Source organism: Amphibalanus amphitrite, unplaced genomic scaffold (assembly GCF_019059575.1).
Source record: "Amphibalanus amphitrite isolate SeventyFive unplaced genomic scaffold, NRLGWU_Aamphi_draft 000292F_arrow, whole genome shotgun sequence".
NCBI lineage: Eukaryota > Metazoa > Arthropoda > Thecostraca > Balanomorpha > Balanidae > Amphibalanus > Amphibalanus amphitrite.
The window spans coordinates 317564-343695 of NW_024881787.1; the positions used below are offsets into that span (position 1 = coordinate 317564).

The window sequence follows — 26132 nt, forward strand, 5'->3', positions numbered from 1 at the left end:
ACAAAATTGTGATTGCTGCGTTTCCCGCGTCGGCCGATCCCGCCTCAGCCGGCGACATGTTACTCTTAGCAGGTCTCTAACTGCCATATTTATTATTGGATTAACTAGAAATTCCCCATACATACTCAAAAATGTATATTCTTTCGTATAGTGAAGATAAAAAGACGTGAAGATATCGTTGCGTGATAATGTTTTCGTTGAATTTTTGGCTTCATGATGCATTTCCACACGGCTAAAAATTCACCGCAAAATACCGTTTGCCTGAGACACTTTTACTATGGAACTTGAATGCTTGACTACGATGACTATGTATTTCCATTCTCGCAGAGTTTGGGATATCACTAATCAGCAATCATTAATTTCAGAAAGTGTACACAAGCAAGCATGTCTTGACTCTGTCTTTCAAGGTCACGCACGGTTGCGTGATGTCGATGCATGAAAACGGCGTTTGCCGCGAGAGTTATGAATGGCCCACTCCAATTTTTTCACAGATGGTTAGGAACATTGTGACGGACATAATATGTAAAAATTACCCGAATCGAAGGTGACGTGTTTTTTGCTATTCAAGTTTTTCTGTTTCAATTCAAGGTCAAATGCATTTCAAGGTCACTTCAATTTAATTTTATAATTAAAAATCAAAGCCTTATCAATTGCCTACAAGACCCTGTTAATATCATTTTGATACCAGAAAAGGAACCAGAGTTATAGACATTTAAAAAATTGATGTGTGACATTTTTGGCTATATTCGATGACCTATATCTCAGCGATACTTTATCAAATTTCGAAAATATTATACGTAACTCAGTTTTGAACCATGCCCAGTCTGCCTACAAATTTTCAGAAAAATCGAAGGGGATGACGGATTTCGGTGTTTGATTTGACGTGGAATGCCCCCTATGCATGTGACACAATAGTACTTAAAAAATGTTAACCTTCCAGGCGGTGGGGTGGGGGCATCTTTTGCCCCCCTTTTAGTTTTTTTCGATATATCTTCAGAACCGCTGCGCCGATCGTCACCAAACTTTCAGTACCCTCCCGTGAATAGCTTTTACCTACACATTATGAACAAAACAAAAAAATTATTGTTTGTTTATTGGGGCTTTAGGGCGCCAAACAATTTCTAAAGGCTATGATAGGTTGGCCGCTAATGTCGTCGGAGTGACGTCATTTCTGTCATTTTTGACCCAAAAAAGGTTTAGCGGGAAGAGCTGTCAGGCCTACAGCTTTAGAGATACAGAAAATGTTTCAGACATAAAAGGTATAAAATAAACTGGGCTACAAAACTGTTATCTCATATTTTTGAAATTTTTGCATTTTGACCCCCAAAAATCAAAACTATTTTTTTTTTAATACAATAGCCGATAAATCTAAAAAGTTTTATTGAACTCCGAAAAAACCGGAATATATGTGATAGTCCCTACGGCCTTCTATCCACATACCAAATTTGAGATCGATACCTCTTTTTTGGCCAAGTTATAGCGAAAAAACTGTTCAAAATTGATGACGTCAAATTTTTAAACTCAATTTTAACCCACGCCCTGTTGGGGTCTGCCGAGCAACGCGCCGTGCTGGGGGGGGGCAATTTGCCCCCCCCCCCCTAAGATCTCGAGAACCTCGCAACATAGCGACAAGCGGCAAACGAAGTTGGAAAGCCCCAACAGGGAACTACCTTGTGACCCAATTTCATTGATCTAGGTCAAACCGATGACGTCACAGGTCACGTCAAATGTCGAATTTTCACCGTTTACAGGCATTTCCAGAAATGCGTTGTAAAATCGAGTAAAATGCATTTCATTGAAAATCATCGATGGGGAAATGTTCGTCAAATACATATTTTGCTATTTGAGATCACTGATACCAGGTTAGGTCACAGAGGTCAGGTCACTGAGGGTCACAATATGAAAATATCATGCCGATGCATGTTTTATGGTCCATTTTATATGCCAAATACGATTATGTGGGTCAGGCAGCCTTTGGGGTCAGATTAGATTGTTTTGGTGAAGGTCAGGTCAAGATCAGGTCAAAGTCAGGTCCAATTAGGTCCAATTTCGAAGTTGATATTTTTGCATACAATGGGTATCGATTCGATGTAGCTTGCCACGGGGAGTTCAATGGTGGTCTTTGCTTTGCGCTACGTGGTCTGGAATTGCTAAAAATTGAGTTCAAAAATTTGACGGCATCAATTTTGAACAGTTTTTTACTTGGCCAAAAAGGAGGTAGCTATCTAACATTTGGCATGTATATAGAAAAGCGCAGGGACTATCACATATATTCCGTTTTTTTCGAAATTCGGAAAAAATGGGATGTTTTTTGCGTTTTTCTAAAAAAAAATCAATTTTTGAATTTTTGGGGTCATAATCCCACAATTTTGAAAATCCGAGATAGCAGTTTTGTAGCGCCGCTTTTTGTCTACATGACCGTATATATAGCTTTGAATTGCTTGGTAATTGTAGCTTTTGTGAGCGTTTCAAGATTTCATGTATTTTGCTCATTTTTGCACGAACATGACCTCAGTTTGACCTAAATAACTCCTGACCTAAGGTGACCTAAGACTTGAAATTTTGTGTGAAGGTGTCAAATTAATGCCCGGGAAGGTACTGAAAATTTCGCGGTAAAAAATTGGCCATAAAACATGCATCGCACAGCCTTAGTAAAGTTTGGCTCCTGTGCTGACCCTTGGTGACCTGGCCTGTGAACTGACCTGGTATCATCAGTGACCCCTAATAGCAGCATATGTACTAGGCAACTGACGCCCTATCGCTGATTTTGGACAAAATGCGTTTTACTCGGTGTTATAGCCCATTCCCTAGAAGACCCGTGAACGGTGAAACATTTTATCTTTGACCTGACATGTGACGTCATCGGTGACCCCGAGGTCAAATGTGACAGGGCCATCGAACACCGTTTGAATTTTACGGATCCGTCCAGTAGTTTCGGAGATACGGGGGGCGGCAAAAAAAGCCTCCCCCCCCCCCCACCGCGCGGAAGGTGGCCGGGAGGCCCACCGCCTGCCGGGTTAAGCCATCGATATCAAAATTCCGAGATATACAAATTTTAGCTACCAATGACCTAATAATATCCTGCGACTTTCAAAGGCGTCCGTCATCTATAACTGTAGCTCTGACACGGCGACAAAGTTGCAAAAAGTGACTTATGGCTGGGTTATTAAAAGTGACCTGGTGACGAGATAACCGTGGGCTTTTGACGCAGTTTCGGCACATTCACAACGACATCGATAAATTTGTGAGGACTGAAGTGACAATATTTAACACGGGTGTCGCAAACGAGCTCACGGTTGTTAACAATAGACACATCCAGGAGTGAGCCGGAGGTAAATGTTGCAGTTGTCACTAATTGATCTAATGAGTAATTTGATAGGAAGCTGCTTGGGTGTTGACACGCGCGGAAATTAGGCTCTTTCAATAAATCACAGTTGAGGTCGCCGCAGATGACAAGCGGAACACTGGGGTAATCGATTATAACTCGTTGCAGTTGGACCTCGAGGTCCGTGCAGTCGGCAAGCAGAGCAGCCTCACTGTGTCGGGGTGGCCGATACAGGGAGCAGATAATCAGCTGCCGGCCCTGTTCAAGCTTTAGCAGCGCCCACAGTGACTCCAGGCTGCTGGCAGAGCTCCCACTGCCCGGGATCTTGAGTGCGGTTGACGTGATTTTAGCCTTGGTGATAATTGCGACACCGCCGTAACCGCTACCATCTGGGCGGTCCGCACGACAGAGCGTGTATCCTGGATTGACCAGGAGGCGGTTCGGGGTGGTCGAGCGCAGCCAGGTCTCAGCCAGAAGCATGACGTAGTGACGATTGAGCTCAAACGTCAGCTCCTGAACTTTGGGCTTCAGGCTTTGAATATTCTATGGCTATGGCTATGGCTTGGAAATAGCTTCCATCCCAATTCCATCGATATGTTATGCACTTTTGTCCAGCAGGAGATGAATGAGGGGACACCCGCCACCAGCGCCACCCAACTGTGGGCATAGGTTAGTAAGGCGCTACTCTATATGAAACCTAGAGATGTCAGTCGGATACCAACTTTTTGGTATACCGATACCAAACCGATACCAACATGATATTTGGTATTTAACCCGCGCCCTGCTGGGGGTCCTGGATTTCCACGCCCTGCTGGGGGGGGTGTTTGAACACCCCCCCCCCTTGTAACTCGGCTCCTGGGCCACGTAGCGATACGCGGAAGGCGGCGTTCGAAAGAGCGTAAAAAATAATGACGAAATCACTTCGGTCAATTTTTTGGTCAGGTCAAAGGTCAGGTCACCAGAGGTCATTGAAGGCAAAATTTCGCCGATTTCCAGGTCGAATGTCGAAAATTTCCAAGAAGCCAACGCATAACTCGGGAACCAATAGAGCTACAGCGCCGCGTAAAAGCGCATTCGATAGCACTATTAACGCCCTTTCTGAGTAATTCTCTCAGATTTGACCTAAGGTCAACGGTTTTGCCTGCAGGGGGCAAAAACTGCAAAAATAGCCGATATTTTCGAAAACAGTTTTTCTGCAATAACTTTTGACCCAAGCCTTGTACGAGCTTACTTTTACCGGCATCGTGTTCCTCTCGTCAAGACGCATCGAATGAACTATAACTTGACCTTGAAAGGTCAACTTGAAAATTTGACCTCAGGTCAAGGTCATGACCTGACCGGAAAGGGTCATGTTGCATATCAGTCGATCCGTATCGTCGAGCTGAACACATCTAAGGCGTTTTCATCGCTCTAGCATGCCTCTATCAAAAGTTATTTGCGAAAAACTGTTAGATACCATTCGTGACCTAAGATGACCTCAGGGCATAAGCAAGGGTCACGGACACCATTTTCAAGTTCAGTGTGTCTAAACCACTTGTAATTCGGTGTTTTGGAGTGTGTATAATGTCTTTCATCCAAAAGAGGCGCATTTCAATTTTCTCCCATTGACTTATAATGGGGAGGTCGCAAAATTGACCTGACCTTAGGTCATCGATATCAAAATTCTGAGATATACATTTTGTACATGCTATTGCTCTTAGCAATCGCTGAAAGTTTCAAAGCGATCGGTCACTCGGTGTAGCTATGACAGACATTGAAAGTTTTTATGAGGTGAGGTCACTTCAAGTGACCTGGTGACCTGACCTTGAATGACCTTGGTCTGAAATTTTCACAACATGTGTAGAATTGATGTATGATAAGGTGTACCAAAAACGGCGGCGCTCCGCGCCGCCGTTTTTGAGATATTCGCGAAAAACCACAAGGGGGGTGTTCAAACACCCCCCCAGCAGGGCGCGTGTTAACCCTCGCATGTGTAGGGGGGGGGGTCGGATGGACCCCCCCCCCCATGGTTTTCGCGAATAACTCGCGTAAAAAGCGGCCGATCGCGACGAAACTTTCAGTACCCTCGCATTGATCAATTTTACACCTACCCTGAAAATTTCATGACCCTGACCCAAATGACCTTTGACCTGTGACCTCTTTTCCGAGACCATGTTTGGCCGGAATCGCAATTTGGCGTACGTCGGCTCGCATTAGCCGCGCGTTTGCAAGCTTTTCGTGGTTTCAAACGTTCAAACATGTGATTTGATGTTGCTCCCATGCATTAGGGTGGGTGTCAAGGTCACCTGAAGGTCAGGTCAGGTCATTGACCTTTGGTGACCTCGGGTGACCTCAGTTCACTTTTTCGAGTTTTTACATGTTTTTGGCTAGTTTTGGGAGCTGAATTCGAATTTAGCAGCCATGTGAACATTTACGAAGTAGTTTTGGTGCCTTCGTAACATGTAACGAAGCTGTCAGAGGCGGTTGACACGTACTACGAATACCCGTCACGACGCCTACTGGTTGACCTGACCTGACCTGACCCGACTTGGTCTAAATGCTTAAAGACATCATCTGTGATCAAAACTAACACGATATTCGTGATCAGCACCCCGAAAACCCCTTAGCAGCCACACTTTACGACTTTCTAATAGGTCCCGATTTTCCCGACTTTGGGTCATTGACCTAACCTGGAAGGTCAACCAATGACCTAGGACCTTAAAATTGGGTATCATCGGCTTCCTCTTTCGTCACGGGCAACACGCTCGTTTTTTCCGCGAAGCTCTAGCTCGATCAGGGGCCAAACGGCAAGGGGGGGGGGTCCAACCGACCCCCCCCCTACACATTAGAAGCTGGAAAACACCGCACACATGCGAGGGTTAAATGCTAATGTGTTTGGTATTTTGTTGGTATCATGAACCCTCACTAATGTATAACAGGCTGAAAACTTGGTAAAAAGTTGGTATTTCCCTCATATTCCCAAGTTGGTTTGGTTTCGGTATTTCCCCACGGTTTTGGTTGGTATTTGGTTTGGTATCGGTATTCCGATTTCCCGTAATTGACATCACTAATGAAACCCACTGTGCTGGAAAACCCAGTGGCTGAATGCTCCAAAAAATTAGTACCTGCGCTTTTATGAAAGATATTGAATGTAATAATTCAGCGGAGCGGACATTTTTGGAAGGCGCTCTCGGTTTATGAAGTGTGTGTCTGTGTTCGTTCGCCATACAGTGTGAAGTTTTAACAATGTGTGTCGTATTTATTGTTTTTATATATCTGACTCCGTCTATTATTGGGTTTTCGGACCTGTTGATGGTATGCAATAAATACAATACAAATACAATAATACAATAATTCAAAAGGGAAAATAGCAGATTGTCTTGCTTCTTACTTATAGCGCGAAGAGAGATGTCCGGATAATTTCGTTACACCCTGTAGCTCGGTGAAGGGAGAAAATCCGTACAGCTGACGAGCGGGTATATTTTTTCATTACAGCGCTTGCACACGACATACCCAGCGACGCCGAGACAGAGAGCGCTCATGTTTCACAACGCGACTGCTTAATAACTTCAAATGCAGTTTCAAGCCGCAGCGTATTTACTATTTATACCACATCCCGTTTCACAACACCCATATCAGATCTACACAGATCAGGCCTCGGGCGTAACTGGATGCCCGATGATCCGAGCTTTGAGGTCATTTTTAGTCCCGTTTTGTTTTTGCATTTTGTAGGTGGCGGGTCGTGTGCCGACTGTCGCGCCCAGCGTGGCCGGCGCAGCTGTGCGTCAGCTCCCTCGTCGCTATATGCGCCTGCAGAGCACTGCGCCAGTGGGGGCCGCGCTGGGGGAGGGGGCAGCTATGGGACGGCGCAGCCGCGGCCTGGCAGACCACTCCGACCTGACGGGAGAGGCCTGGCAGACCACTCCGACCTGACGGGAGAGGAAGAGCTTACTACAACGACAGTGCGTTTAACATTGCTAATTTTCATTTTCACACACTTTTCCTTTAAACGGTTTCAGTGTGTGAAGTTATTAACGTATTCGTTCAGTTAACTTAACTGTTAAAACAAATTGGTAATGAAATGCAAATCAAACGTGTGTTCTAAATGTAAAACTGGCATTTTAGCACTTTTTAAACAAAATCACACAACTGTATCAAACGCTTCACGTACCGGGACGGCTGGGACCACTTCTGCGCCTGCCATCTATCGGGCAGTGTTTGGAACTACTGCGGGCGCCGGCCGGCCGGGCCGCGCGGCGCCGTTACGGGGCTATGGAGGCGAATGAAGTGGTGTAAAACCAGACGAATTTTACGCTTGTAAAGCAAAAAACGAAAAATGTACACTCACCACAGTGTTCAGGAAAGTACTGGGAACAATATGGATATAATTTGAAGCTAGTACGAAGCGAACTGTTGGTTCCCTAGAGCAGTATTTACATGCGTGTAGGAGATAGGACTTTAACATTACGGGAGCTTCTAAACTGCCCTCGCAAAGTACTTGATTGTAAATATTTTCATTTAGAGGCAAAAATCTAAAAATGTACAGTCAGAGCGTTGTTCCCAATGCTTCTAGGTACATAATGAGCATAAATTTAGCTCGACATGGCATCACACATTGGTTCCCAGTCCAGTTTAAAACGACACCTTGTGCCGCGGAGCCTATCTCTTCCAATGGATGGCGGCTGGGTGGCGGTTGTAGTGGTGGACAAGACAATTCTTGAGTGAAATGAAATCATTTGCTTTCAAAGAAGAATTTTGAAGAATTTGTAATAATTGACAAATGATCGTTAATTACAGTGTATAGTTTCAAGTTCATGGCAAATGAAAATATTTTAAACAATGCTAGTGAACCCCAGTACCGCCGCGCGAGAAAGCAAGTACTCGACGCACGGTCTGCCCGCCACTTCTGAAAATGGTCAGCGGCCGGCCGGCCGCGACCCGACACGATGGAGAAGATCTAAGCATGGGGCGCAACCAGCCGGACAGCACCGACCGGTTGTGCCTATGTGTCGATTTGGCGGCCGTACCTATTGTTACCGGTCACTCTGACGGCTGGCTCGGCGGCGGTCGCACGTACACCTCCTCGTCGACGCCGTCGGCCGCCGCAGCCACCCGGGCCACCGTGAACAAAAAGTCCGACAGTCTGTGAACACAGCCACCCGGGCCACCGTGAACAAAAAGTCCGACAGTCTGTGAACACAGGACACCGGGCCGGTGAGAGGTCGGACAGTCGGTGGGCCCGGGTCGGTGAGAGGTCGGACAGTCGGTGGGCCCGGGCCGGTGAGAGGTCGGACAGTCGGTGAGCCCGGGTCGGTGAGAGGCCGGACAGTCGGTGGGCCCGGGTCGGTGAGAGGTCGGACAGTCGGTGGGCCAGGGACACCGGGTCGGTGAGATCACGCTCCGAAGACCAAGCACGGCCGACGAACAAGGCTCAAAAACAATGCTGCATACGGGTCTTGCCTGAGGTAAATGGCTTAGTCCTCGCCCGTATTGGTGTTTTTCCAGCCGCGAACGTGTTTTTCAGCCCTTGCCGTTTCGCCCATTTCCATTTCCCTTTCCATTTTTAGGCTAAGCAGCCAAAAGGTAACCACGCTGAATGAAGTGCAATTGTGAACTTCCTAAACGGACTTTCGGCATGGTTCTTGCTGGGGAGCTCCAGCAGCTCATCTGCAAGCAGTAAGGGTTTAGCAAAGCACAGCGAGCGACGCCAGAGAGAGCAAGAGATAACCTGCCCTGATCGAGCTAGAGCTCCGCGGAAAAAACGAGCGTGTTGCCCGTGACGAGAGGAAGCCGATGCTACCCAATTTTAAGGTCCTAGTTCATTGCTTGGTGGACCTTCCAGGTCAGGTCAATGACCCAAAAGTCGGGAAAATCGGGACCTGTTAGAGCGTTGTAAAGTGTGGCTGCTATGGGTTGTTTCGGGGTGCTGATCACCACGAATATCATGTTAGTTTTGATCACAGATGATGTCCTCATACATTTAGGGCAGGCCGGGTCAGGTCAGGTCAGGTCAACCAGTAGGGGTCCTGGCGGGTATTCGTAGTAGGTATCAACCGCCTCTGACAGCTTCGTAGCATGTTACGATGGCACCAAAACTACTTCGTAAATGTTCATATGATTGCTAAATTCGAATTCAGCTCCAAAAAACTAGCCTAGAAACATGGAAAACTCGAAAAAGTGAACCGAGGTCATCAAAGGTCATTGACCTAACCTGACCTTCAGGTGACCTGAACACCCGCCCTAATGCATGGGGGCAACATCATATCGCATGTTTGAACGCTTGCAACGACGAAAAGACTGCGAACGCGCGGCTAATGCGTGCCGACATACGCCGAATCGCGATTCCGGCCAAACATGTTATTGAAAAGTAGATCACAGATCAACTGGTCATTTGCGTCAGGGTCATGAAAATTTCAGGGTAGGTGTAAAATTGATCAACTCGAGGGTACGGAAAGATTCGTCGCGATGGCCGCTTTTTACGCGAGTTATTCGCGAAAAATCGAGGTGGGGTCCGTTCGACCTCCCCCCCCCCCCCCTATACGGGCGAGGGTTTAACAGATATGGGTGAAAAATATAATTCGTATTTTAAGTTCGACCCCCAATAAAGGTCTCTGGTAACACAGCACGCTATTTGTTAGATAGGTTACTTGGAAAACTGGCTAGCGCACACTGCTTTTCACAGATGATCAAGTTGATCAAAATTATCTGCACAGGGTGTCCCAAAATTGGAGAACATTTAAGCCAGCACAGTAGTCCCTTTCCATTTTTAGCTTAGCAGCCAAAATGTAACCACGCTGAATCAAGTGCAATTCTGAACTTCCTAAACGGACTTTCGGCATGGTTCTTGCTGGAGAGCTCCAGCAGCTCATCTGCAAGCAGTAAGGTTGAGCAAAGCACAGCGAGCGAAGCCAGAGAGAGCAAGAGATAACATGATTTACATGTCTGAGCGCGGCCAAAACGGACCATGCACGAGTCGTCAAGCGGGTGATTCCCATGGTCGTAAACAAACGTCACCGATCTATCTGCACGCTAGGTATACGACGAATGATCACGATCATTGATCAAGGCTGTCTTATGTCTATAAAACATCAGGAACGCCTCTGGAACGAAAAAAATATGCCAGGTGAAAAACAAAAAGGCAGCGCGGATTGTTGGAAGCTAGGAAAACATCATATCGACACCTTTTTTAAACCCCACATTTGTTCTCCGGTGGATTTCAGACAAGTTGGTTAGAGACCTTCAAAAAAGGTACAATCACTCGATTTTTCTCAAGTTTGTCTGTCTTGGCAGATAAAGCAATGCCAGAGCAAGCTTACGAACACACATATTTGATCAGGATCGGACGATTGGACACTTTTAAAAGGAGATCTTTCGTGCCTCCCGGAAATTCACGGAGAGCAGATGTGGGGTTTAAAAAAAAGGTGTCGATATATTCAATTATTCAGCAAAAAAAGTAAATTGAAACACATTTTGTGGTCTTACGAATCTAAAATGTGCCTTTGGCAAAGAATATGAAGTGGTTTCTGTACAGGTCTCGCGAGATTAAGCGGTAGGTTTTGCACTTCTACATTTCCACACGGCGCCCCGTGTACCAGCAGCCGACTGGGGTATGGTTGTGTGTTTGTGTGTGTGTGTGTGTATGTGTGTGTGTGTGTGTGGGTCTCACCGGTTCAGGTAGACAGCCACGCTGGCGTCCACGCGGTCGGCTCTGGTGAGCGGCGTGACCACCCTCTCTGCGCGGCGACACACGGTGCGTGCTAGGTGCAGCGTGGCGCCGGCCACACCGCCGCCCTGCCACGGCAGTCGGCACAGTCACCAGCCAGTCACAGCAGTCACACTAGACACACCAGTCACAGCAGTTATACCAGGCACAGCAGTAAGCAGACACACCAGTCACATCAGTCATACCGGTCACAGCAGTTATAATAAGTCACAGTTATATAAAGTCACCAAAGTATCATCATATTAGTGACAGCGGCTACATCAGTTGCATCAACAATCAGTAACGTCGTTTTAACGAAAGAAATTCTTTGACAAAGCGTCATCGCGCTGAAGTTATGGTGAAGACTGGAATGAAGTAGGAAGTCAAATTGATTCCTCTGTCCTAATCCCAATTGAAAACCTATGGAGAATCATGAAGGAGGAGCTCAGCAAGATTGAACCAGCTCCCACAGTAAACGGACTTGAAGAGGAACCTGTGAAAGGTGTGGCTGAGCATCAGCGCGAATACTCTTGACATCTTGATCTATGGAATACCAAAGTGGATGAGGGAATACGTATGACAGGGCAGGGAATAAATCGGTCAATAAACCGTGACTCGGTGGCTGTTTGTTTATTAATAATGGCGGCGAGCTGATGGAGGGGCAAATAATTTCCGGACACCCTGTAAAATACAAAACTGCGCGATCCTTGTCTTTGACGATACATCTCACCTGCAATGAATGGTGCTAGGTTTTGGTTGATACAGCAGTGAGGAGAACGTCACATTACTTCAGCGGTGACCTGTACGTCTGTGCTGGGTGTCGTGTGAATATTAGAATCCGTCTCGGCTATCCATCTTATTGAATCGTAGATTGCAAAAAAAAACTCGGAGCAAACATCAAACATGCCACAGACAGCGGAAGGAGGAAGTACGGCAAGTCGCAGAGTAGGGTACGCACCGGATTTGAGACCAGGCAGAAAACTGGGCTCTCAGGGATAAGCTACAGCAAAACAAAATTGTACTGGTCCTTCAAATGTTTAAGGCGTCAGCATATTCTCATGTTCTGCACATGCTAACGATTAAAAGTGGAAAAGACAGGGGAGCACCGGCCACTGGGCAACATCCCCCCCTACCGCCCTCTGCTCTCGTCACGAGTGACCGCGAAGCGATTCAGAACTTCAATTGTCACTTGCATTTTTCCTTTCATTTGTTCTTTCTTTTCCTTTCCCGCATCGTTTGCAGTGCATTGTTGGCTGGGGCTGGGGGGGGGGGGGGGCAAACGGCGCGGTTTTTTCCATTGTTTCGTTTTTTCTGGATATTTTTGCGACGTTTGCGTTGGCGTTGTTCGCGCCGCCACGGGCGTGCGGTGTGGTATTTTTTCTTTACATTTTTTGCTTCTCTTTTTCAGATCGGTCGGGCGACGCTATTGCATCGCCACTTCGCGTATTCTTGGAAACCTCAAAGTATGGTATGATGGACCAAAATGCTTGAAAATCATTTTTATGGTAGGCCTTAGTTTCAGCCAGTCAGATAGAAATACAGATTCTACGGTTCCTACAGATTCTATCATACCTATCGCACTTTGCAAATTGGGCCATTTGCATGGGTAGCTTCAAAATTCACTTTCCGAATAGCTTCTGTACGGTTCATACTGAATTGTGCATGTCACATGTGCGCTTTTGTAGTCAAGTATTCGGCTGTGCCAGCAAAACGAGCTTAAAGCGACTGCAGAAAGGGCAAAACTTTGCTGCCACAGTGATATCTGGCAGACAGAAGTATGATCATGTGTCAGACGTGATTATGAGTTTGGAGTGGCTCCCCGTCAGTGCGTTGATTGACATGAACGACGTATGTCTGCTACACGGGGTGATTAGCAGGGGTGAGCCTGAGGTACTGCGACAGGACATATCGTACAATAGGGATGTTTCCGAGCGTCAGACTAGGCAGTCGGGTCATTAACATGTACCGCGTGTTCGAACCAGCCTTGGCCTAAGAACTTTTAAGCAGCGAGCGTGTCAACTGTACAACGAACATGTCATAAGAACGGAGCTTCAGGTCCGTTCCTGACATGTCTGGTCCGCGCTTTTTATTGTCTTTTTAACGCGCTTACTGTTTTGACGAGGGCTCGCAATGGCCACCTTGAGTGGAAGAGTACCAATGATGTAAAATATAGTACAATATTTAGCCGTTCAGTTTGAATAGACAAGGCTCCTCAAACAATGAAAAAATGAAACGTTTGGGAAAGGCTAGCTTCAGAGTATGCACGCCTGTCTCCCCTGCTCTAAAAATTAGGCCGTGGGCTGACGGTCGCACCGTCCGTGTGGCAAAGTAGGCTGTTGGGTCCGGCCGGCCGGCCGGGTGGCCTTTCACCGACAGTGGACTGTCGAAGCTGGCAGCGGAATGGGCCGTGTCGGGAGCAGCGCCGCCGCCGGCCACCGCTCCTTTCATCGGTCCTGGTGGCTGTCGCCAGCAGTCAGCGAGCTGCAGCGCAGTGGGCGCGCAGAGCGACCCCGGCTGGTGCCGACACCTCCAAGGAGCAGTGGCGCCGCGCTGGCAGCTTCCAGCACGGATTGAGCACAACGCTGCTTGTCAGCTACCTTGCAATTGGGGCGATCCATGACAGATCGACCAAGCCATAACACCCTACCTCTCAGATTTTGATGAAATTACGTCTAGGGGGTTATCTGTACCGTAGATTCTTAATCTCCTATTTTCAGCGTTATACTACAAACGGTTTACGAGTTACAGCCAGTGGCATTTTTCAAAATGCTCAGAGCAACCCTCTTTTTGACTCGTATTATATAAAAATATGGCCAGTAACTTACAATTAATATGTATATCATTGGAATCCTCATTGACCGTAGAAAACTAATCAATCAAAATATTTTGAAAAAATCAAAATCACAACATTTTTTTAATGACTAAATTTTTGATTTTTGATTTTCAAAATGTGGCCATTAAATTTTTGACAAAAAGATTACGCCAAAAGATGCCTCTGGATATGGAAATTTCATGTAAAAAAATTTGGAGAGATTTTTATAAAACTTTTTGTTTACGGCAATGTTTAGTGTAAAAGGGAACATTTGGTGACACTTTCCAAAACCAATCATTCTCCTGCCCTCATATCCTCGAAATAGTTAATGAAAGTTGGAAATAAAAGCCTGGCACTCACACTCACACAACCGGCATGTGATTATTCAATAATCTTTGCTTCACTTTCGTTTCACTTTTGCTTCACTTTCGGGCATTGTTCAATGTCTGTCAAGAAAGTTAGGCGAACATTGATGTGCCCTGCCTTGCATGTAATTCTGACACGCTTCTATACAGCTTGCACTGATAAAAGGCTAGGAATTATCAAATTTGTAAATCGGACGTTGTGGCCGGACATGCGAAAAAATTCGTTCATAACAGCCGAGGCTGTGTTAGGGTTAAATAAGGAGAAGGCTGAAGCTAGTAATCGCATGCAGTTCGCTCTGTCCATGTAAATAATGGGCTTTCAGTGATATTGCTTATTGAATATGCCACACACAAAATAAATGCAGACAAAAATGCGGCATTTGGAAGTAATTGATTGCAATTGCCAGGGGCGTGACCACTGACCAGGTCAGAGAGGGTGGAGGTGACAAAATTACAAGTACGTGAAAACTGGCCGAGATTGTATTCTCTTTTTCTGGAACTGGAAGCACCTCTAACGTTTTGGATTAATGTATTTCAAGTTATGCAATGGCTTGGGATGCTCCATGTTTCACTAACATTCACTTTCATAGTATTCTTATTCCCACCTAGCCGAAGGGGAGGGTTTGATGTGCAGCCCCAACGGTTTTCTCGAGATCGTTTGCAACGCTGTAAGGCTGGAGAGCTGAAAGTTGACATACCCACCTTAACCTGATCATTGATTTAAGCTGGATTTTTTTACGCCAACAGGATTTTGAGGCTGAGGTCAGCTTACTCACCTATGACGTCACAAATAAATCTTGGAACAATGCAAAAAGTTGCAGCTTTACAGCGCCCTCAGTAAACCTTTTGCAGGGGATGAAACAAGTAACGGCATATAGTTAGTAACGGCTCTTGAGATTTCACATCAACTTTCCTAACTTTCACCCGAGGTCAGTCACGTGACTTCACTATTACAAGTCAATGGGAAATATTACAACATTGAAACTCTTATTTCGATGTCGGAAACGACCTAAGCCTGAAATCAATATCAAACGCCTGTAATCGTGATTTCATACACTTTGCAAAGGGCGATTCTTAGGTTTGGCATTGGGGACCTTGCATGACGTCGTATAGGCTGGTGCTTTGTATGGTCGTTTGAGGTCATCGTTTTTCTTTTTGACAATGACTTTGAATGGAATTAATCTCGCGAGTCGAATAAGCCACCAGTGCGTGAACTCACGGAACCCTGCTGAACCTAATCATACATATACCTACAATAGCCGCTTTCACGACAAGTATCTAACACACATTTGCTGATATTTGATGCGATTTGGTCAAATTTGGTTCATAGCTGATTCTTAATTGCTAGTAGCTTGGGTTGTACTAGTTGCTCATTGACCTTATTTATCACATTATCCCGCGCCCTGCTGGGGGGGGGGGTGTTTGAACACCCCCCTTGTGGTTTTTCGCGAATATCTCAAAAACGGCGGCGCGGAGCGCCGCCGTTTTTGGTACACCTTATCATACATCAATTCTACACATGTTGTGGAAATTTCAGACCAAGGTCATTCAAGGTCAGGTCACCAGGTCACTTGAAGTGACCTTACCTCATAAAAACTTTCAATGTCTGTCATAGCTACACCGAGTGACCGATCGCTTTGAAACTTTCAGCGATTGCTAAGAGCAATAACATGTACAAAATGTATATCTCAGAATTTTGATATCGATGACCTAAGGTCAGGTCAATTTTGCGACCTCCCATTATAAGTCAATGGGAGAAAATTGAAATGCGCCTCTTTTGGATGAAAGACATTATACACACTCCCAAACACCGAATTACAAGTGGTTTAGACACACTGAACTTGAAAATGGTGTCCGTGACCCTTGTTTATGCCCTGAGGTCATCTTAGGTCACGAATGGTATCTAACAGTTTTTCGCAAATAACTTTTGATAGAGGCATGCTAGAGCGATGAAAACGCCTTAGATGTGTTCAGCTCGACGATACGGATCGACTGATATGCAACATGACCCTTTCCGGTCAGGTCATGACCTTGACCTGAGGTCAAATTTTCAAGTTGACTTTTCAAGGTCAAGTTATAGTTCATTCGATGCGTCTTGACGAGAGGAACACGATGCCGGTAAAAGTAAGCTCGTACAAGGCTTGGGTCAAAAGTTATTGCAGAAAAACTGTTTTCGAAAATATCGGCTATTTTTGCAGTTTTTGCCCCCTGCAGGCAAAACCGTTGACCTTAGGTCAAATCTGAGAGAATTACCCAGAAAGGGCGTTAATAGGGCTATCGAATGCGCTTTTCCGCGGCGCTGTAGCTCTATTGGTTCCCGAGTTATGCGTTGGCTTCTTGGAAATTTTCGACATTCGACCTGGAAATCGGCGAAATTTTGCCTTCAATGACCTCTGGTGACCTGACCTTTGACCTGACCAAAAAATTGACCGAAGTGATTTCGTCATTATTTTTTACGCTCTTTCGAACGCCGCCTTCCGCGTATCGCTACGTGGCCCAGGAGCCGAGTTACAAGGGGGGGTGTTCAAACACCCCCCCCCCCCCCCCAGCAGGGCGTGGAAATCCAGGACCCCCAGCAGGGCGCGGGTTATCAGACGTTACTTTTAAATCAAACATTGGAACAAAATTACGCTATGAAAATAGCTAGAGTAAAACAGCTTTGGCTAGATTCGTCTGACATCCGTCATGAAAACGGCTGATATGACCTCAGTTGACCACCTTCTTGACCTCAGCGGTTTTGATGTGACTTCGACCTGAGGAAAACATCTTAAGCTGACCTTCCAAACACAGCTATATCATTATGGTCAACCGGTGACCTCTGAGGTCAGGTCAAATGCCCTGAAGCAGGGATCCAATTGTCGGTCAATAAATCCCCCAAATGGTCGCAGCACCGTCATTTCGGTACCTGAAACTTATCTGCCGCCATGGGTGGGGATTGGAGAACCTACCCCGGCCACCCCGGCCGTGGCCGGGGTAACTTTCAGTCAACTCCGGCCCGGCTGGGGTAAGTTTTTCGACTCTTATAAATCCTAAAAGCTGTCTCCATGCGAAAAAACTGAGTGTCACCTACAGGGTGTCCCAAAATTTATGTCACACCCTCCCACAACTTTTATTTTGCCCTCTGTGAGAGTTGTGTCCAGTGCCACTAGGTGGCTCTTCGATCGGTACAGGGTTCGGGCGCTCGGGCAATGGAGTTATCTCTGAGTGACCGAGGCGAGTGTGTGTCTCTGCGTGCGCGGGAGCCGAGTCGGACTCGCATATGGCGCAGCCGGCAGGGTCCAACCCCGATGGGGTCTCCGGTGTTTCGGGCGCTGTAGCGCTACCAGGACAGTGGCTCGGCAAGCTGACTCAGCCGGATAAGTTGGACTTAGCAGTGGATCGAGCAGCAACATTCAGAGCATGGAATACTCGGTGGACGGATGGCACGCTATCTGGTCTGCCGTCCCAGCCAGTTGCGGTGCAGATGGCAATGTTGCGTTCATGTCTATCGGATGACACCATTCGCATAGTCGAGAACATGGGACTATCGCAGGCTGAAAGTTCAAACTTGGATGTCATACTCGAGCGCCTGGAACGGCATGCTATTGGACAGGTGAGCCAAGTGATGCAAAGACGGACGTTTAATTTGCGCGCTCAACAAGCTGGCGAGACCTTTGATGATTTCGTAGCATGTCTCAGGGATCTAAGCAAAGACTGTGGCTTCTGCGATGGTTGCAGAGACAGCTTGATCCGTGACAGAATCGTGGTCGGCATCAGAGATACCGATGTGATCAGAAGTCTGTGTGCGGTACCCGGCCTTACGCTCGATCAGGCGATCACCATTTGCCGTTCTGAAGAATGCGCGACACGCGATGCTTATACCATCACCGATGGCGGGACCCGCCCAGAAGTTTCGGCTGCTGCGCGCGGCCGTGCGGTACCGTTGCCCCCGGGCGGTGCTGCGCGCGGCCGTGCGGTACCGTTGCCCCCGAGCGGTGCGGCGCGCGGCCGAGGTCGGCGGACGCTATCCTGTGACGTCACAGGCGTCACAGGTCACACGGCAAAGTGCGCGCTCTGCCTGACACGGGCCGACATCAGCTTGGCGGGCCCCGAATTCGCTGAAAGATTTGGACGCGGCTGTATGTCACCACCTACAGTCCATCCCAAGGTGGTCGATGGTCGTGCCACTTGCGCCATCGAACAGATAGGCGTAAACATCAGCCTAGGACCCGCTCAAGTTGTCGAGCAAGTGCACATCATCCCCGGTGTAAGACGATTGATTTTGTCTTGGCACGTCACGAAATATCTCGGGCTTGTTCCAGCGAACTATCCGAGACAGATGAACTCCGCGGAAGCGACGGGAGCTGCTGCTGCAGCGAGCACTACCCGGATTGATGGCGTGGCAGCCGCCGCCCAGCACAGCGTCAGCCTACGTGACCCTCAGCCGCCGCCCAGCACAGCGTCAGCCTACGTGACCCTCAGCCGCCGCCCAGCACAGCGTCAGCCTACGTGACCCTCAGCCGCCGCCCAGCACAGCGTCAGCCTACGTGACCCTCAGCCGCCGCCCAGCACAGCGTCAGCCTACGTGACCCTCAGCCGCCGCCCAGCACAGCGTCAGCCTACGTGACCCTCAGCCGCCGCCCAGCACAGCGTCAGCCTACGTGACCCTCAGCCGCCGCCCAGCACAGCGTCAGCCTACGTGACCCTCAGCCGCCGCCCAGCACAGCGTCAGCCTACGTGACCCTCAGCCGCCGCCCAGCACAGCGTCAGCCTACGTGACCCTCAGCCGCCGCCCAGCACAGCGTCAGCCTACGTGACCCTCAGCCGCCGCCCAGCACAGCGTCAGCCTACGTGACCCTCAGCCGCCGCCCAGCACAGCGTCAGCCTACGTGACCCTCAGCCGCCGCCCAGCACAGCGTCAGCCTACGTGACCCTCAGCCGCCGCCCAGCACAGCGTCAGCCTACGTGACCCTCAGCCGCCGCCCAGTACAGCGTCAGCCTACGTGACCCTCAGCCGCCGCCCAGCACAGCGTCAGCCTACGTGACCCTCAGCCGCCGCCCAGCACAGCGTCAGCCTACGTGACCCTCAGCCGCCGCCCAGCACAGCGTCAGCCTACGTGACCCTCAGCCGCCGCCCAGCACAGCGTCAGCCTACGCGACCCTCAGCCGCCGCCCAGCACAGCGTCAGCCTACGCGACCCTCAGCCGCCGCCCAGCACAGCGTCAGCCTACGCGACCCTCAGCCGCCGCCCAGCACAGCGTCAGCCTACGTGACCCTCAGCCGCCGCCCAGCACAGCGTCAGCCTACGTGACCCTCAGCCGACGCCCAGCACAGCGTCAGCCTACGTGACCCTCAGCCGACGCAGACCAGCACGCCGTCGGACTCTCGGCGGGCGCGGGACGGCGCGCCGTCGGACTCTCGGCGGGCGCGGGACGGCGCGGCAGGAGGGGGGTACCACACTAATATTAACCCTCGCCCGTATAGGGGGGGTCGAACGGACCCTCCCCTCGGTTTTTCGCGAATACCTCGCGTAAAAAGCGGCCGATCGCGACGAAACTTTCAGTACCCTCGCGTTAATCAATTTTACACCTAGCCTCAAATTTTCATAACCCTGACCCTAATGACCTTTGACTTGTGACCTACTTTTCGAGACCATGGTTGGCCGGAACCGCGATTCGGCGTATGTCGGCTCGCATTAGCCGCGCGTTTGCAGTCTTTTCGTGGTTTTAAAGGTAGTGTGCCAGTTGCCACCTTCCAATGATTTCCCTTTGTAATATGATTTCATTTAAAATAATTGATATGAAACAGCCGTCTCTTAAGTTATGACCCCATTTCACCACACGCAAGTGGCAGAAATGACAATGATCAGCTGACGCATTTTTCTTGGCCGAAGTCAACGCGCGGCCCGACGCACCACGCGCATTTGGAAATTCCGACCTCGACGAGCATCAGAAGCCACCTAACAGGCGTGTTCGAAACCGCAGGAGATGATGATGAACGGGTTTATCGAAACTTGATTGGATGAGCCTATCGGTAATAGCGATTTTAGTGTGTGCATTTATTGTTTATAGTGGTGTGAAATGTGGTTGGGGTACGACCGACAACCCGTCGGGGCGAATTTCGCACTGGGGTAATCAAAATGTGAAGAATTTAAGACGTTTCCATGAGTTTTGAAGGTATGGATAACTTCTAAAAATCCGGTTCTCCTTATCCGGGTCATTAACTCCATATGGTCCAAGAAAGCTGGCACACTACCTTTAAGCGTTCAAACATGGGATATGATGTTGCTCACATGCATTAGGGTGGGTGTCAAGGTCAACGGAAGGTCAGGTCAGGTCATTGACCTTTGATGACCTCGGTTCAATATATTTTTTGTAATTGTAAATACTAGTTTTTGTTAATTGTCAAAATTTTGAAAATTCGAGAAAACAGTTTAATAGCTACGTCTATTTGTAGTCCACTCATGCAAAGAAATTGGATCTAGCTTTAAAACTGAGCTCTTGAGAGCGTTTGCCGTAATTCAATATTTTGCATGAAAATCGGCCGACATGACGTCACTCTGACGTCATTTCCGGCCAAACTATGGTAGCTAGAAAGTTGAAATCTTAACACAAGGTATAAAATTGCTGCCGCTGAAGGTACCACAAGTTTCGTGTTAACCCTATTCCTGGCGGGGGGGGCCTCAGGAGCCCCCCCCCCCTGAGGCTTTTTGGTTATTTCTCCCAAACGCGTTGAGCTAGGAAGCTCAAATTTTCTGACTTTTCCTAAAAGGCTTCTACGCAACATGTCTGAAAATTTTGAGTTGATCTGACCTCAGGTCAGGTCACCAGAGGCGGTTTGGTGACCCTACCTCAGAAAAGTTTGCAATCACGCCAGAGCTAGAGTTTTTGACCGATCAATTTCTTCTCTTCAGGCTTTAGTTAGGGTACCAGTATGTGCAATTTGTTTATCTCGGAATTTTGATATCGGTGACCTAAGGTCAGGTCAGTTTCGCGACCTCCCCATTATAAGTCAATGGGGGAAAAATCAACTCCCTGTTTTTACCACTAAAACGGGTCGGAATGGCCCCATATACCATACATGACTTCATATACGATCATCCTTCACTACCTTGAGGTCTGTTTTGCTGTTGGGCAGCTGTGAGGTCATGTGACGTCATCAAATGTCACCAAAGGTTTTTGGCCAATAACTCCGTACAGGAACAAGATACAGGCGCGTGGATGGTCTCATTGTGTTCAGCTCGTTAAGACGCATCGAATGATATACATGATGACCTCGAGGTCACGTGACCTGAGGTCAACCTTTGACCTTGACCTTTCGAGGTCAACATATATATCATTCGATGCGGATTGACGAGAGGATCACGATGTTGCCCTTAGTTTGTTCCTATCTTGACTAATTCGAAAGTTATTCGAGAAAAACTCTCTCCATATCTAGCGCCGCCATTTTGACTTTTTCGACCCCTGTGACGTCATCTTTGACCTGACCTGAAAATGACCTTAGTAAAAATTGTAGATCTTGACCGTGCGTATCCGATGCCGTTTACCGTTTGTCGCTGCGATATGTAGTTTTTGAGATCTGAAGGGGGGGCCGAATCGGCCCCCCCCCCCGCCAGTTTCTTGTCCCGGCGGAGCCCGCCAGGAATAGGGTTAATCTGTTAAACGGTTTAGACGATATTGCCGAAAAACGGGAGGGGGGTATCTGTAGAGCCCCCCAGTCATGCGCGGGTTAATGGTAAAAATTCAGCTGTGCCTCTCCACAGCTGCCTCTACAGCTGCCACAGCTGTGCCTCTACCTGTTCTGTCTGGTCGTTCCGGGCCGACCGCTGGTTCTCTCTCTGACCTGCACACACCGAGTTCTCTGAGCCAACTGTATTACACAGCCCTATACACTTACATATATATACAAGGCTGTCTCCGTCTCGCGCCGCGCAAGTTCTAGAACAACTACGCGGCTGCGCCGTACACTGCCCGCGCGGCGGCCATACACCTTAACACAACACCTCCCCTCTCAAGAACAAAACAACCTTCTCAGAACAGTCACCAATACACACATCACTCAAACACGAAACCTCCCCTCCCCTCACGAGTATGAGCACGTGCCCCACCGTACTTGCAAACGTTGGGGCCTGTAACGCACGCGGGTGCTCCGACGGGAGGCCATGGAGGTCACAGGGCTGGTCTCGGCGATAGGGCGACCCTCAGCTGACGTCGGCTGGGACAGATCCTCCTGTCGCTGTCGGGGTGAGCCAGCAGACTGCCGCTGATGAGGCTGCCGTCGAGACCGCTCCTGAAGAGGTGGTGACCGCGGCTCTTGAGGATGGTGCTGTTGCCCTGGCTGTGGCGACGACCGCTGCCGGTTCGGCGGCTGTTGTGGCTGCTGTCGTCGTTCCTGTTGCGACTGCGGCTGCTGTCGCTGTTGTTGTACTGGAGACTCTGGCAACGGCGTGTGTGACGTCGTCCGCTGTTCAGTGATGAGAGGCCGGACAGGACGGAGAAAACGGCGGTTTCTCCAGTACAGCCGTCCGCTCGGGAGCCGAACGAGGAAGCTCCTGAAGCTGCCGACTCCGCAGATGACGCCAGTCCGGTCCCAGAGTCCAGTGTGGGCGTCTCGTATCAGGACGTGCTGACCCATCCGGAGGCTGGGCAGAGACCTAGCGGTAGAGTCGTACCTCTCTGCCGTTTTCAGCTTCTCTTCTGTTGCACGCGCGTCGCACTCATCGGCGAGCAGCTGCCAGCGCCGGTCGAACGCGCGGTGGTGGGCAGGAACCGTAGAACGGAGCGGATGCCCGAAGAGGACTTGAGAAGCTGATCGGCCGTCGGAACGAGGCGCGTTCCGAAGCTCGAGCAGGCCTTCTGCGAACGAATCGCAGTCCAGGCGTCCGTCTGCTGTGGTCTTCTTGATCAGGCGTTTCACAGCTTTCACCGCTGCCTCAGCGTGACCGTTCGCTTGCGGGTAGTGGGGTGACGAGATCTGGTGCTTTACACCCCACTTCTCCAGGAAGCGTCTGGTGAGACCGGCAGTGAACTGTGGCCCACCATCAGTTCGGAGGACGACTGGAACGCCGGTGTAGCTGAACATCTCGCGTAGAGCTGTGATGAGATTCTTGGCAGTGGCTTGGTGTGACATGTCACTCACACACGGCCATCCAGAGAGACGATCCACGTAGACCAGGTAGGTACGCCCGGCGTACTGGAAGAAATCGGCTGATGCTGCCTCGAACACACGAGATGGTGTCTGTTCCTGCAGGATAGGCTCTTTCTGCTGTGCCGTCTGGTGTGTGCGACACGCTGCACAGGTCTTGATGACGTTGGTGACGTCCTGGTTGATACCAGGCCAGTACACTGTCTGCCTTGCTCTCGTCTTCGTGCGGACTTCGCCCTGGTGTGACGCATGCAGGCTCTGCAGCACGTTCTTGCGGAGCGACCTTGGGATGACGAGTCGATGACCACAGATGACGAGACCGTCATCAACAGATAGCTGGTCTCTGACACACCAGTACGGGCGGACCTGAGCGTCGGTGTCAGCCTTCTGGTCCGGAAACCCATTCATGATGACGTCCTTCAGGGCTTGAAGCTCAGGATCGCGTTCAGATGCTGCCCATATCGCTGTCAGTGTGACGTCTTCAAACGGTGAGGGTCTTCCTCCGTCTTCGCCCTCAGCTTCAGCCACAATCCGTGTGACCAGACTTCCAATTTGCAGCGTCACGTCTTCATCAGAGGAGCTGGGTGGATCCACAGGATGCCTGGAGAGGGCATCGGGGACGTGGTGCTGTGCTCCCTTGCGCCAGGTGGCGGTGAAGTTGTACGGTGTCAGCAGTTCTCGGAGTCGCTGCAGACGAGGATTCTCGATGTCTTGCAGAGACTTCTTGTTGAGGATGGGGACCAAAGGACGGTGGTCCGTCAGCACCTCGAAGCTCTGCATCCCCTTGAGGTAGGTGGAACACTTCTTCGCTGCCCATGTCAGCGCCAGCAGCTCCACTTCAATCGTAGCGCAGCGAGACTCCGTCTCACTCAGGAAGCGGGAGCCGCACTGAATGAGCTTCCAGTGGCCCTGATCATCCTGCTGACGAAGGCAGAAACCGAGGCCCTTCAGTCTGGCGGCGTCGGTCTCCAGCACGGTTCGTCGTGTGGGATCAAAGAATCCCAACACTGGTGGTGACACCAGGCGCTTCTTCACGTTGTTGAAGGCGGTGGTGTGCTCTTCAGACCAGACCCATGCATTCTTCGGACGAAGAAGCTGTCGAAGAGGCTCAGCAGCTGCAGAGATCTCCGGGGAAAACGCGCCGAGCTGGTGTACGAGACCCAGGAACGACCGAAGGTCCGTGATGCACTCCGGCTGTGGGAACTCTGCGATCGCCCTCGTCTTTTTCTGGTCTGGTTTGTAGCCGTCCGCACTGATCTCATATCCGCAGAACTCGACGTGATCGGCGCCGAAGACGAACTTGTCGCCGTTCAACGTGATGTCGTTGTCGTTGCATCGCTGCAGGATCTTCCAGACGTGCTTGATGTGCTCGTTGTAGTCGTTGTCCCAGGCCAGGACGTCGTCCACCACCTTGCATGTTCGTGGGATGTCACCCAGGACTTGATCTCCACGCTGGTTGTAGACGTCGCCGCTGGAGATGAGGCCCATCACGGCGCGTCGGTAGCGGTAACGCCCCCAGGGCGTCATGAACGTCGTCAGGTCCTGGTCTTCTCGTCTTATTGGGACTTGGTGATAGCCGGCTTTGCTGTCTATCTTCGTGAAGAAGCGAGCGCCGATTTCGATTGATGCAACGGCGTCGTGGGTCCCTCGAACAGGATGTGTCGGCCTCTTCACAAACTTGTTCAGCTTGGTGAAGTCCACTGTGAGTCTGCATCCAGAGACTGATCCGTCCGCCGACCTCTTGGGGACTGGAACCAGTGGATGACACCATTCAGTCGGATGGTAGACCGGCTCTATGATGCCCTTCTCTTGGAGGTCATCGAGCTGCTTCTTGACTTCCTCACGCCAGCAGAACGGGATGTTCCGAGCCGCAGAGATGGCAAACGGAACGGCATCTTCTGTCAGCTTGATCTTCATTTCACCGCCCGACATCTCTCGAAGAGTAGACGAGTCGAAGACTTTGGGGAAAGCCGTCTTCATTTCCTCCCGATGTTCGCGCCGCTCAGCAGCAGTTGGCACGCCATGGCATGTGGCCGCCGGGCTGCGTGGCATCCAGACGGGTGGCTGCCTCCGCCGACGGCCCTGGTGGGTTGCCGTCTTCCTGGGCGGCTTCATCTCCTTTTGTTTCCTCTCGATCCTTGGAGCGCCCTGACGTGGTTGACCTCGTAGCTGGCTGGCGTTCCACCGCGCAAATCTGCTGCGGGAACGTGCTGGGCAGAATCCCCAGGCAGATGCAATCGTGCCATGACAGAAGTGGGCCATTCAGCTGCCTCACGACCGCAACTTCGACCGCACGGGTCACTTCTCCGAGCTGAAGCTTGACGCTACAGATGCCCATGCAGTCCATCTCCTTGCCGTCTGCTCCAATGAGTCTGCTGGCTGCAGGCTGCAACGGCTGGAGTCCCATCTTCCTGGCAAATCTGGCAGATATTGCTGACGTCTCGGCTCCAGTGTCTGGCGTCCACGTCGTGTCTTCTACGCTGCCATCTTGTCGATGCAGTTGTAGCAGGACTCTGGGCGAGGAGCGAGCTGCTACGCCTCGAACGTGGATGTCTGGCAGGCGCTGGGACCTGCTGGCCGGCATGGAGTTCGACTTGCGGAGACGGATAGATGAAACTCGCCGTCTTGATTGTGACCGCCCTCGGCTGCGGCACATCGATGAGAAGTGGTCCTTATTTCCACACTTGAAACAGGTGCGTCCAGAGGCGGGGCACTGCTGGCCCTCTCGATGGGCGGCGGCACCACAGCGCGAGCACCGATCTCGGCTGCCGGCGCGGTTGGTGGGAGCGGCTGCACCCTGAGGTCGGGTCACTGAGCTCGCTCGCC

General features: G+C 49.9%; 1 protein-coding gene across 3 annotated transcripts in view; it reads right to left on the reverse strand.

Moving 5' to 3' along the window:
* Window positions 1-6767: 6767 nt before the first annotated feature.
* Window positions 6768-26132, reverse strand: part of LOC122387615 (corrinoid adenosyltransferase-like) — an 85680-nt gene continuing 66315 nt past the window's right edge. Inside the window, exons 4-6 of one of the 3 annotated variants that reach the window (XM_043377969.1) lie at window positions 10971-11095; window positions 8332-8447; window positions 6768-7201 (exon numbers count right to left, since the gene is read on the reverse strand). In XM_043377969.1, coding sequence (XP_043233904.1) covers window positions 8345-8447; window positions 10971-11095 — 228 coding nt within the window. In that variant the 3' untranslated portion in view covers window positions 6768-7201; window positions 8332-8344. Of the gene's footprint in view, window positions 7234-7475; window positions 7575-8331; window positions 8448-10970; window positions 11096-26132 lie in introns of those variants that run through there. The other 2 variants (XM_043377968.1, XM_043377970.1) reach the window with 2 other exon arrangements.